This window comes from Orcinus orca, chromosome 16 (genome assembly GCF_937001465.1).
Source record: "Orcinus orca chromosome 16, mOrcOrc1.1, whole genome shotgun sequence".
Taxonomy (NCBI): Eukaryota; Metazoa; Chordata; class Mammalia; order Artiodactyla; family Delphinidae; genus Orcinus; species Orcinus orca.
In genome coordinates, this window is record NC_064574.1 from 16,355,253 (window position 1) to 16,368,588 (window position 13,336).

General features: G+C 55.0%; 2 protein-coding genes across 2 annotated transcripts in view; one reads left to right on the forward strand and one right to left on the reverse strand.

The window, feature by feature from the left end:
• The window catches only part of RIMS4 (regulating synaptic membrane exocytosis 4), a 63,254-nt gene extending 59,750 nt beyond the window's left edge, over positions 1-3,504 (forward strand). Inside the window, exon 6 of the mRNA XM_012534137.3 lies at positions 1,757-3,504. Coding sequence (XP_012389591.1) covers positions 1,757-1,975 — 219 coding nt within the window. The 3' untranslated portion in view covers positions 1,976-3,504. The remainder of the gene's footprint in view (positions 1-1,756) is intronic.
• Positions 3,505-6,915: 3,411 nt separating this feature from the next.
• KCNK15 (potassium two pore domain channel subfamily K member 15) lies at positions 6,916-13,067 on the reverse strand. The gene is made up of 2 exons (XM_004272887.2): positions 12,686-13,067; positions 6,916-8,157 (listed from the first exon to the last, which is right to left on the reverse strand). The coding sequence occupies exons 1-2, from the start codon at positions 12,966-12,968 to the stop codon at positions 7,442-7,444; spliced, it is 999 nt and encodes a 332-aa protein (XP_004272935.1). The 5' UTR covers positions 12,969-13,067; the 3' UTR covers positions 6,916-7,441.
• Between the last annotated feature and the right edge of the window lie 269 nt (positions 13,068-13,336).

Sequence of the window (13,336 nt, forward strand, 5' to 3'; positions counted from 1 at the left end):
GTTCATTTGTGTCATATTTTAGATTCCCCATATAAGTGATATCATATAGTATTTGTCTTTGATTCACTTCACTAAGTGTAAATTCTCTAGGTCCATCCATGTTGCTGCAAATGGCAATATTTCATTCTTTTTTATGGCTGAGTAACATTCCATTGTGTGTGTGTGTGTGTGTGTGTGTGTGTGCGCGTGTGCACCACATCTTCTTAAGCCAATTGTCTGTTGATGGGCACTTGGGTTGTTTCCACGTCTTGACCATCATAAATAAAGCTTCTATGAACATTGGGGGTGCATGTGTCTTTTCAAATTAGAGTTTTCATCTTTTCTGGATATATACACCCAAGAGTGGGATTGCTAGATCGTATGGTAGCTCTATTTTTAGTTTTCTAAGGAACCTCCGTACTGTTCTCCATAGTGGCTGCAACAATTTACATTCCCACCAACAGTGTAGAAGGGTTCCCTTTTCTCTACACCCTCTCCAGCATTTATTATTATTATTATTTTATATATATATATAATTTATTTTATTTATTTTTGGCTGCATTGGGTCTTCGTTGCTGCACGCGGGCTTCTCTCTGGTTGCGGCGAGTGGAGGCTGCTCTTCGTTGCGGTGCACGGGCTCCTCATTGCGGTGGCTTCTCTTGTTGCAGAGCACGGGCTCTAGGCGTGCGGGCTTCAGTAGTTGTGGCTCACAGGCTCTAGAGCGCAGGCTCAGTAGTTGTGGCGCACGGGCTTAGTTGCTCCGCGGCATGTGGGATCTTCCCGGACCAGGGCTCGAACCCATGTCCCCTGCATTGGCAGGCAGATTCTTAACCATTGTGCCACCAGGGAAGCCCGCATTTATTATTTGTAGACTTTTTGATGATAGCCATTCTGACCAGTGTAAGGTAATAGCTCTGACCAGTGTAGGTAATTGTAGTTTTGAATTTTTCTAATAATTAGGGATGAGCATCTTTTCATGTGCCTATTGGCCATCTGTATGTCTTCTTTAGAAAAAAAATAGTGTATTTGGGTCTTCTGCCCATTTTTTGATTGGGTTGGTTTTTTCGAGTTGTATGAGCTGTTTATGTATTTTGGATATTAACTCCTTGTCGGTCATGTCATTTGCAAGTATTTTCTAGATTTCTGTAGATTGCCTTTTTGTTTTTTTGATGGTTTCCTTTGCTGTACAAAAGCTTTTAAGTTTGATTAGGTCCCATTTGTTTATTTTTGCTTTTATTTCTCTTGCCTTGAGAGACTGATCTAAGAAAATATCGCTACGATTTATGTCAGAGAATGTTTTACCTAAGTTCTTTTCTAGGGGTTTTGTGGTGTCATGTCTTACACTTAGGTCTTTAAACCATTTTGAGTTTATTTTTGTTTGTGGTGTGAGAGAGCGTTCTAATTTCATTGATTTACATGCAGCTGTCCTACTAGCCACTTTTTAAAACTTTGTTTCCGAGGATCTGGAAGCAGAGGGCCTTTTGGGGGGTGGGGTGGCAGGTAGGACACTCATAATGTAGGGTCAGCCCTCAAGGCTTGGGCTCAGAGACGGGGCGGGTGGAGGATGGAAAGAAATGGCAAGACCAGAGGCCGGACGCCAGTCATCCAGGGACCAATAATGGTGGCACTGGAGCCGGGAGAATATGGTGGGACTCGAGCCATTTTAGGCGGTAGAATTCCCTGGACTCAGAGACGAATGGGGCGTGGGGTGACCCCAGGTTCTGGGCCCGTGAGTAGCACTGACAGGATTTGAACCACTGTGTCTCTTGCCCCGCAGGTGATCGTGTGGGGGAACTACGGGCGGATGGAGCGGAAGCAGTTCATGGGTGTGGCCCGCGTACTGCTGGAGGAGCTGGACTTGACCACCCTGGCCGTGGGCTGGTACAAGCTCTTCCCCACCTCCTCCATGGTGGACCCAGCTACGGGCCCCCTGCTCCGGCAGGCATCCCAGCTGTCCCTTGAGAGCACCGTGGGGCCCTGCGGCGAGCGATCTTAGTGCCAGGGAGGGGGAGGGGCTCCCCAAGATGGTCTGGAGACCGCCCAGCCCCGACCTGGGACCCCAGGCCCAGGGGCACATTGAACAGAGGAGGATGGGGTTCTCCCCCCACAGCGGGGAAGCAGAACGGGGAGACCTGCCCCCTCAGGGCCCCTCCTCACCCCTTCTTTTCCTCCTATCCCCTGAGACCTTCCCTCTCCCGATGGGATTGGCTGCACTTTTGACTTGGCTGGTTCTTGACCTGGTGGATGTGGCTGCAATCCGGAGAAAGGAAAGACCGAGGTGGCAGAGCAAACCATCCTCCTGCCCCAGACACTGTCCGACCGCTCCCCCTTTTTGCCTCCTTGGAAGCTCGCTGCCCGGAGCCAAGTCCAGAACCCAGCGGCCATCTCCATGGTGCCAATTACCAGCAAGTGTCTTTCCTGCGGCACCGGGTTCAGGCAGCTACTCCTGCCCCAGAGCCTATGGGGCAGCTTTGCAAGGATCCGGAGCCAGCTCCGGGGGGCCCCAAGCCCCTGACTTGAAGAGGAGCTCAGGCCTCCCTCCACCTGCCCGTGGAAGGAGCTTTGCCGCAGCCTGTTCGAGTCTATCTGTCTGTCCCCTGCCTGCCCCTCTTATGGTGGCTCTAGGACTTGGGGTCCTTCAGGGACCAGAGGATAGGAGGGGTGCCCTGGGCCTGGCATAGACCCCCAGGGTACCTGCCTCTGTGGGATTGCAACAACCTAGTTTGCAAACCGTTAGTGGACTGGACAGAACTCTTGTCGCCTGTGTTTTAGCAGAGGAGCTGTGGGACCCCGATTTTTGAGAACCCCAGCTCCAGAGAGCTCACCGTCTCTGAATTTTGGGGATGTGGGATTGGAGAGGGAGTCTGAGGAAAGCTGGGCTTGGGACTGGTGGTGCCCAGGCGAGGGTTTCCCAAGTAGGAGAATCCCTCCTTGCTGGATGAGGTCAAAGGTTATCTTGTCTGGCCCTCTGCCTCCAGGCTAAGGGTCTGGGGAGGCAACAGAGCTCCCCAATTTTAGTCTTTTTAAACAAACCATCCTGTACTAAGGGCAGAACCCACTGCCCCGGCCTCAGTGACCTTGGCTCAAGGAGAGAAAGAGAGTGAGGAGAGGCATGAGTGTGAGAATTGGGAGGTTCCTTCTCGAGCAGGCCTGGGGCCCTCCCCGGGGCCTTCACAAGCCCTTTTGCATGCTGGGGAGGACGCAGGCTGGCCCCCCTCTCTAGAAGCACATTTCTGCCACCTTCGCCCAGCCGCCCACTCCCCATACCCCCCTCATTACCCAGTCCTGCTGTGTAGGGCATAGTCCTGGTTAGCCGGGTAGGGTTAGTGTGCCAGGCCCTGTGCCTGCTCTTAGCTCACATAGAGTCCTTACAGAGTCCCCAGACGGGGCGAGAGGAGATGGAGTGCATTCCAGGAGACGGCCTTTCCCTCCTCGATGGCCTGGCCTGGGCCTCGATCTGGAGCCTGGTTCACACGGGAGGCCGCCCCCCAGCCCCCGCTGCCCCCCTTCCCCCTCCCCTCCCCTCCCCTCCCCTCGCCCTCCCCTCCCCTCCCCTCCCCTCCCCTCCCCTCCCCTCCCCTCCCCTCCCCTCCCCTCCCCCTCCCCCCCTCCCCTCCCCTTCCCCCCCCTCCCCTCCCCTCCCCTCCCCTGCCCTCCCCCTCCCCTGCCCTCCCCTCCCTTCCCCTCCCCCTTCTCCCCCTCCCCTCCCCTCCCCCCTCCCCCTTCTCCCCCTCCCCTCTCCCTTCTCCCCCTCCTTCCTCCCCCTCCCCATGTAGGGTTGTAGCCAGAGCTGCCCATGATACTCAGACGTTCTGATTTATTACCCTTGGTACTGATTTTATTTAGGAAGCACTCCTGAGGCTGTGAGCCTTGGCAGAGGGGGCCTGGGCTCCATCAGAGGAGGTCGTTTCCCACTGGGGTTGCCCGGCTGTGTTGAGACCCACCTTCCTCCCAGTCCCCCTCTAGGCTGTTGACCAGGTGATTCCTTCCACCTGGAGCCCCCCCTCCCCTCAGCCTGTTTGAGCCCTGGGCACCCTTTAAAATTCTGGAGGAGGTATAGCGCCCCCATGCTCTGGGAAGGGGAGATGGAGGTCCCCTTTGATCCAGGAGGCCTTCAGACCTTCCTGGGATTGTGGTGGCTGGAATCCCAAGGCTGGGGCAGGAGGCAGCCGGCTCTGGAGGCCCCGAATCAGCGCCTCCCCCGTGTGTTTTTTTTAAACCAGTGTGATTTTTCTGCCGTTCGTTTATTACTCACCATTCGTAATATTTTGAGCCAGGAGAGCGCCTTCTCTCTCCAGCTGTCACTGCTCTGGTAGTTCAGGGGTAGCTTTTCAAAGACGGGGCGGAGCCTGGCTGTTTCAACCAGAGGGGAGGGGGTGTGGTCTGTGCGCCCCAGCGTGATCCTGCCCTCGGGTGTCTGCACAGCCTTTATAAAGAGAGAGAGCGTGCTCCAAAGCAATAACATCCAGAGGGTGGTCACCGAGGGCCCCCCTCAATGACTTTCTTGTTTGTTCTGTGAATTCTCAGCTCACCTCCTGGAGGGGTGGGCTGGGGTGAGGGCTGGAGCCCTCTTTCTTTGTATCATCGTTGTGAGCACATGGCCACCTTCCAAGGGGCCCCGACCATTTGGCGTGGGAACCACCGTCTGTCCTCACCAGGGGATGGGGGTTTGGGGAGGAGTGACTATTCTCATCATTAGCTTTGGGGAACCTTCAAGCCTGCTCCTGTCTGATCCTTTGCCAGCTCAAACTCCCCCATTTGGAGAAGAGCAGAGAGGGTGGAGTTGGGGGGATTAGGAGTCGGGGGGCTGGGGTCTCCAGGGGACAATTCTTTTTTCAATCCTTGGGCCAAAGGTCACATGCAGGGGTATGGTGGGAAGGAGTCATCTCCACTTTCCTTCTCCAGAATCTGCCTGTCGCACTAAAGCGAAAGGGGCTTTGGGACCATTGGTGAAACCATTTCCATTTTACAAAGAGATCCCAGGCCTCTGGGGTCACCCGTGAGTTTATGACACCCCCAGCCGGGGCCTCCTCTTCCCACCAGAGGCTGAGCTGGAGCCACCATTTCCCACAATATTTCCTCCGCTCTCTCTGTGTCCTTCTCCCAGGGGCCTTGGAGAGATGGGCAGGGCCAACTGTAGCCCATTGAGAGGGGAGGAAACTGAGGCTCAGAATCAGTAAGTGACTTGCCCAAGATGAGACCCCTCAGCAAGTGAGCCAAAACCAGGGCTCTACTGTCCCTCCTTTGTGGGACAGAAGACCGTCGCTCCAGGGCACATCTGCCATGATAAATATTTGACCTTGAAGCCCTGGGCCACCCAGCCCTGCTTGGTTCCATCTTGATGGGCCAATAACTTTTCTGGCCCCGGGTTTGGAGGAAAGGGTTGCCATAGAGACCTCGCTCTCCTGGGGTTCTGGCCTGACTAACTGAGGCTGTGCAGGATTTGGTCCAGGCCTTGATGTCTAAGTGGGGACTCCCGCCAAGGGGCCACAACCCCTCCGAGACCAACCTGAGGGAGGCAAGACACTGGTTTCTCCCTGGGGCTGTGTGGGAGTGAGCTGGCTGTGGTACACCTCATCTTAGGGAAATCCTCACCAGACCTTCAGATATAATAACAGCTGATCTTCCTATAGTGCTTTTCAAACTTTTTTTGTTTTCAAAGTGCTTTTACCTTGCGTGTAACCTCACAAGAGCCCCTGGGCAGTCGGTGGGCACCTGTGTTATCAGCCCCATTTTACAGACGAGGAAGCTGAGGCCCTGGGAGGGGGAGGCACCTGCTAAGGTCCCACTGTGAGCTGGTGGCTGAGCCTGGATGAGAACTCAGTTCTCCAACAGTTCAGAGCTCTTTCTTCAACGTGGGGTGAAGCAGAGTTGAGGTCATGCACTTTACAAGCTGATCCGCCATCCGGCTCCTTATATCAGGAGCTCACGGGCACAGCTCAGCGTTCAGAGGCACCTCTGAGCCCCGCTGCCCTTGGAGCACGGCTGTTGCGTCAGGCAAGGCCACCTGCATTTATTTATTGAGCAGCAGCCCTGTGCCAGGCCCAGGGGACTGGGGTGCCCCACCTCCATCCCCCGTTGCCCTGTAATGACTCCTGTGGGCTCGGGGAGGCTCTGTCTGCATAGCAGCATCTCTTGAGTGGACGGGAAACGTTCATGTCCATGAGCTCATCTGACTCACAAACCCTGACAGGGAGGCACTGACTGTGCCCGTTTGACGCATAGCTTCTGTGAGGGCAAAGTGGAGACTTGAACACGGGGCCTCAGGCATCACCTCTGGAGCCCTTTCACTCTACCACTGCCTCCTGAGGGGTGGCAGGAAAGCAGGACCCCTGGTCCTCAGGCCCACTCTCCACTCACTCACCTTTCCCCCCTTCCCTCTTTGGCAGCAGGAGCCCCTCAGGCTTTTGGGGAGGGAGGGTTTCCTGGGCCCCTGGGTTGGAGCGGGTCACGTTGCATTGTGTTCATGACCATGTAGCTCATGTTGAAAATTAAAGTTTTTGGCTTTTCTAACGTGGCTTGCTCTGCTGTGTGTCGACGCCCTTCTCTCTGGGACACTAAAGGCCCTTAGTTTTAAGGATCTGAGTGCTCCGGGATGTCAGCTTTGTTAACGTCTCCTTATGGGGCTGGGGCCTGGCCCAGGAACCCTCCCAGAGATGCATAGGAGGGAACAGGGTACTGGGTGAACCCAGTCATTTTACAGATGTGGAAACTGAGGCCCAGGGAGGGGATGAGACTCCCCGAGGTCACACTGTGGGTGATTGGCAGTACCCAGGTCTCACAGTTCCCAGAAGAGGCTGTGGTCCAGGTGTCCCCGTGACACGGGTGTCAGCAAGGCCCCCCCCTTATCCCAAAGTGGGGCTGGCCAAGGACAAAGAGCATCAGATTTGGGGGTGGGGCCAATTCCACTCTGCGCGCCGAGTAAGAGAATGGGTAATCATTTAAATAGTGCAGAGATTTGCCCACTGGTGCACGCTGGACCGTAAATGTTGCCCTTCAGTCCGTCTGATCCCTGTGCTTCTCGTAGTGGGAGCAGCTGGCCTCACTGGTAGGATTCCAGTGTTGGAAGTCATGCATTTCCCCACAACACGGAAAGCCCACCTCTGCACACAACAGAAAAATGGGCACCTGCTTCCGTTCCGCAGGGCCAGCTAGGGACATGGGCCTGTGGCGAGCCTCTCCTCAGTGGCGGGTGTGGCCACGCCTTCTAAAACAATTTGGATCACAAGTGGTTTGCACCTACAGGGCGAGTTTAGTCATGCTTGTGCTTATGATGCGACTTTAATACATTTTTGGAGAGGAGGGAGGGGCTTGCCACAGAAGGAAATGAGAAACTACTCGTGGCAGAGGACGGCATTGAGGCTACGGCCCCTCACCCCTCTCCGAGGTCTGGGGAGGGTCTACTGACAGGTGAATCCAGACCCTCCGGCTCTAGGATCGACCCCCAGCCAGGATAGGGCTGTCAGATGGACTTACGCCGGGCCAGGGGCCTGCCTGCCCTGCAGCCGCCGCCGCCGCCGCCGCCTCCAGCCCCAGGGCTCGCGGGGGGCGAGAAGCCCAGATTGTCGCGGGCCCGCAACTCCTGCTGGTGGATGCGGTAGGAGATGGAGGTGGAGCCGGCGGGGTGGGCGGGGCGGCGGAGCAGGGCGGGGCCTCGGCTCTCGGGCGCCCCCCGGCGGAGCGGGCGGGCAGCACGCTCGGGCGCGTCCGCGCTCGCCGCCAGGAAGCGCAGGACCACCAGGTTGAGGAAAGCGCCGATGACCGTGAGCCCCAGGAGGATGTAGAGGAAGCTGAAGACCACGTAGGGCGGCTTCCTCTGCAGCGCCTCGTCGTTCTGTAGCGCGACGAAGTCGCCAAAGCCGATGGTGGTGAGGGTGATGAAGCAGTAGTAGTAGGCGTGGAAGAAGGTCCAGCCCTCGAAATGCGCGAAGGCGGCGGCCCCGAGGGCCAGGGTGGCCGCGCACACCAGCAGCCCGGCCACCACCATATTCTCGGTGGACACGTGCGGCCGCCGCAGGCCCAGGCAGCGCTTGGCCGCCAGCAGGAGGCGCCGCATCAGCGCGTTCAGCCGCTCACCCAGGCTCTGGAAGGTGACCAGCGTCAGGGGGATGCCCAGGAGCGCATAGAACATGCAGAAGACCTTGCCCGAGTCCGTGCCCGGCGCGGCGTGACCGTACCCTGAAGGTAGAGAGGAGGGGAGGGTTGATGAGGGTCCAGCTCCATCTCACACTCTCGCCCGCTGCCGGGTCTCTCTCCCCATCCCCCATAGCCGGCAGAGCATCTTGAAATGCTAGTTCGAACTAGGTCGTTCCCCGGCTTTAAAACCTTGCATGGTTACTCATAAGCGACCCAAATTGTAAACAATCCAAACGTCCCTCAGCTGGGGAATGCATAAACAACTGTGGTACATCCATACAGTGGAATTCTTTTCAGCAATACGAAGGAATGAACTACTGTTTCCTCAGCAACAAAGGATGGGTTTCAAATGTATTCTGCTGAATCAAAGGAGCCAAGCTCAGAAGGCTACCTATTGCATGGTTCCATTTAAATGACATTCTGGAAACATTGTGGTAAAACTATAGGGACAGAGAACAGATCTGTGGTTGCCAGTCCTCAGAGTTGGAGGTGGGGTTAACTAACTAAAAAAGGGCATGACAGGGGACTTCCCTGGCGGTCCAGTGGTTAACACTCTGCCCTTCCAATGCAGGCAGCGCAAGTTTGATCCCTGGTCAGGGAACTAAGATCCACATGCTGTGCAGACAAAAAAAAAAAAAAAAGAAAAAGGCATGACAGAATTTTGGGGAATGATGGAAATGTTCTATGTCTTAATCGTGGCTGCAGTTACAAGACAGGTTTTCATTTGGCAAAATCCGCAGAAGTGTACGCTGAAAAATAGTGAATTTTAATGTCTGTAAGTTGTGCCTTGAAAGAAAAAAAAAGCAAAATCTTTTGTGTCTCCCCAGTCCCCACAGGGTAAAGTCCCAGTTCTCAGGTGATGTCCAAGCTCCTTCATGATCAGGACCCCCCTCACCTCTCCAGCCTCGCCCCATTTTGTTTCCCCAACCAGTATGTCCTTTTCTTATGGGTCCCCTCCCCACCACGATCTTCTCCCCCTGTCCCAGTCCACGTTTCCCCTCTCAGATCCTGCTCCAAGCCAGCTCTCACAAAACACCTCTTCAGTCGGGTGGAGCTCCTCATTGAGTCCCCTCAGCCGTTGTAGGGGACGTAAACATGAGTGGGCTTCCCTGAGTCTTGGCACACCGTGCTATCACCATGGAAATAGTGGATATGTGTGTCTTCCAGGATTGAGAAGCGAAAGCTTTCATGGTATTTTCAAAGGGTCCCATAACCCAGGAAAAGTCAGGTGGCCCTTCCCCAACAGAATATGCCTCCTGTAGCAAATTAGCTCCATCTGCCAAAATGTAAATACACCTCTGGCCTGTGCAGTTCCACACTGAGGAAGGTAGTCCTCCAAAATACATGCACGTGCAAAGTGATGTATGCATGTGAGTTGTCGTTGCAGCACTGTTGGTCATAGTGAAAACTGAGAAACAGCCTAAGTGTCCCATCAAAAGCAGCCTGGTTAAATAAGCCACAGCGCCATTCAGACGATGGCTGTGGTTCCCACGGGGGGCAACTTTGCCCCCGGGGGCACAACTGGCAATGTCTGGAGACATTTTTGGTTGTCACAGGTGGGAGGTGGTGGCTGTGTGCTACCGGCATCTAGTGGGTACAGGCCAGGGTCCCGCTTAGCATCCTTTGATGCACAGGACAGTCCCCACAACAAGAATAGCCAGCCCAAAATGTCGCCGGTGCTGAGGCTGGGGGGCCCTGCTAGTCCGCCACGGAAAAGAGGACACAATTCTTCAGGGACTGATGTAAAAACATCACCAAAATATATGAAGTGAGAAAAGCAAGAGGCAAAACCGCATGTATAATATAATATATTATAACATGTTTGTGTGTGTGTCAAAGGAATATATGGAGAAGATATTAGGAAGGATCCTCAAAAAACTGATAACTGCATTTGATCCAGGGAAGGGATCCAAGGGTTGAGGGACAGGGAGAGAGGGAGACTTCCTTTTCATCCTATACCTTTTGTACCCTGTGTGCATATATAACATTGGAAATGTCAACCATATATATATGTGTGTGTGTATATATATATATATATATATTTAAAGATCTATGGCTCCACTGCCATGTTTTTACTTTATGGCCCTATCAGTCTGCCTCTATCTATTTGGCGGCGGGGTGGGGGGGGGGGACTCTGCTGCCACTAGACAACCGTGAGGTCTGTGAGGCGAGAGACCATGCTGGTCATTTCTCTGTGTCCCTGGTCACCAGTGAATGCCCTGCACAGAGCCTGACACAGACTAAGGGCTCAATGAAAGTTTAATCATCAATGATAGGGACTTCCCTGGTGGTGCAATGGTTAAGAATCTGCCTGCCAATGCAGGGGACACGAGTTCGAGCCCTGGTCCAGGAAGATCCCACATGGCGCAGAGCAACTAAGCCCGTGCGCCACAACTACTGAGCCTGAGCTCTAGAGCCCGCGAGCCACAACTACTGAGCCTGCACGCCACAACTACTGAAGCTCACGCACTCTGGGGCCCGCATGCCGCAACTACAGAGCCTGCGTGCGGCAACTACTGAAGCCCACGCGCCTAGAGCCCGTGCTCTGCAACAAGAGAAGCCACTGCAACGAGAAGCCCACTCACCACAACAAAGAGTAGCCCCCGCTCGCCGCAACTAGAGAAAGCCCGCACGCAGCAACGAAGACCCAACGCAAACAAAAATGAATAAAATTATTTAAAAAAAGAAATGAAAGAAATAATCAATGATAATAATAATAGACCAGATTGAAGGAGGTGCTAAGTGTGAGACAGAGGAGCCACTTTAGGAATAAGAGGCCGGACGGTACTGTTTCTAGCTGTTTGGGGGTATGTCAGGTTTTGACAGAAAGAAGAATGAATAATGGTAATAACTAAACATGCTAGGTACTCTACATGGATTATTTTATTTAATTGTCCAGTGACTGTATGAGATGATATTATCCCCATTTTACAGATAAGGAAACTAGGCTCAGAAGGAGGAAGCTGCCCAAAGGTCACAGGGCTGAGCTATTAACCACTATCCTCCATAGCTTCTCGGTGCCTCTCTTCTGTCCTTACAGAGTTCAGCTCCTAGATTCTGGCGCCTGGCTCTCTCTGCAAGGCTGGCTTATGCAACCTGGACCACACAGCCAGTGCTGGCGCCCCCAGGTGGCCAAAAGAGGCAAAACTGCTGTTTTCACAGTCCCTTCCCCCCACCCTCCCAGATGCAGGTCAGAGGGGAGCAGTCAGAAGAAAAGGCCATATCCAGCTGGGAGGACTCCAAAAAATGTGGGGGAAGGCAGAGGAGGTGGATAGGGTCCCACACCACTGGGCACAGTAACAGGGAGGGTCTTAGGCTAGGCCAAGATAGGCAAGCAGGGGTGCCCACTTTGACAGGAGGGGTCAAAAGGGCTGAACGGGAGCTGGGCCCACAGTTGGCAAATAATGAATTGTTATTATTGCTGATTAATAGTCGCTATCTAGCCTCAGGCCTGTGCTATGCATTTTACACACTTGATCTCACTTAAACCTGGTAATCACTCAGTGAGGTAGCAACAATTGCACTTTGTAGTTGAGGAAACCAGGGCTCAGAAAGGTACAATCAATTGTCAGAGAAGGCAGGAGGCAACAGAGATGAGAACAGAACTCTGGTCGATGTGATTGCAGAACTCAGGCTTCTAACTCCACTGCTAAACCCACAAACTCACATTGGCCTGCAAGAGCATTACGGAGGAACTTTCTCCACGGCACTGCAGGGTGGTGGTCTAAGCCCAAAGGGACACCTGGACATCCATAGCTGGGGCCTGGGGAGCGGCTGGCACCCAGCGTGGAGCCCTGCAGAACCTGCTGCTCTCCTTTTCTGCTTCCCCAGGCTTAGGCTCAGCAGGTACCAGCCAGACAGTAGCCATGGCAACGGCTGGCGGTCCAGATACTGCAGAGAAAGTGCTCTGGATCCCCGAGGGTGAGGTCCAAAGCTGGTGGTAATCAGTCATTCCTTCAACAAATATTTATTGAGTGTCTACTACCAGCTAGGCACTGGCCATACTGCAGGGACTAAGACAAAGTAGATGCCCATTCTCTTTTGTGTCATAATACAAAAAGCAATCTTTTTTTTAGTGCTTTCTATGTGTCAGGTCCTGTGCTAAAACTTTCTGCATATATTATCTCCTTAATGATAACTGTCTCACTACAGCCTTGAGATAGGGCCTATTAGCACCCCTATTTTATAGAGGAGAAAACTGAGGTTCAGAGAGGTTAAGCAAGTGGTCTGAGGTCACACAGCCAGCGTGATGCAGCCAGGCAAGGAAGCAACTCCAGCCATTTGGGCTTCCGGCCCCATTCCATCCGTCTGCCAGCCCCTGGGGCGTTTTCTGACACTCCTGCGGGCCAAGCCTCTTGGCAAACGGGACCTACTGGCTCCTCCCAGCCTTGCCTGCGTGGAACGACAGACAGCCCATTCGACAGAGGGAGGCGAGTGAGGCTCGGCGAGCTGAAATGACTGGTCCAAAGTCACCCAGCTGGACAGGGGCAGAAGTGGGATTCAAACCCAGGGACGCCGCGGGCAGCTGGGGATGGAGCGAGCGCTGAGGGGAGGCGCCGGGGCCGCTCACCGATGGTGGTGATGACGGTGATGGCGAAGTAGAAGGAGCCGGCGAACTTCCACTGGCGGCCGGCGCGGTGCGGCTCGGCTTGCCGCGCCAGGCGCTCCAGCTCGCGGTAATCCTCGGTCGAGAAGCCGTACTTCCTCCGCAACTCGCTCCGCTTCTGGGCCAGCAGCCGCTTGCGGCCGCTCTCCGCCTCGGATTCGAGCGCGTCGAAGACGGCGGCGCCCACCAGCAGGTAGGACAGGATGCACAGGATGAGCGCGGCGGTGCGCACGCTCTGCTTCCTCATCGCTGAGCCCTGGGCCCCGCTCGCCGGCCCGGCACCCTGCCCGCCGCCGCCCCGTCCATGCGCCCCGACGGCCGGCCCGCGCCCCACGCGGCAGGAGCCAGGGCTGCTTGCGGCTGGGGTGCGGTACCCAGGGGCGGGGCCTCGGCGGGGCGGGGCGAGGGGGGCGAGGAGGGCCGAGAGGGCTCCTGCAGCTGCCCCTTCCCTGCCGCCTCCCGCACACCTGCCTTTGTTTACCCGGTGGGGCCCCGGGGCTAAGGTGTCTGCAGATAGCGACAGTGGGAGCAAAGCGCCCAAAGCCAGGTCTGCAGGAGCCCTGTCTCCACCACTATCTCGTCCTGTAACCTTGGGCAAGTCATTCATTTCTCCGT

What these genes read in the sequence shown, in the direction of transcription:
- KCNK15 (XM_004272887.2), bottom strand. Translation starts at nt 12,968, where the DNA reads ATGAGGAAGCAGAGCGTGCGCACCGCCGCGCTCATCCTGTGCATCCTG. An exon ending in CACCGTCATCACCACCATCG is followed by an intron (nt 8,158 to 12,685) that starts GTGAGCGGCCCC and finishes CTCTACCTTCAG; the next exon opens with GGTACGGTCACGCCGCGCCG.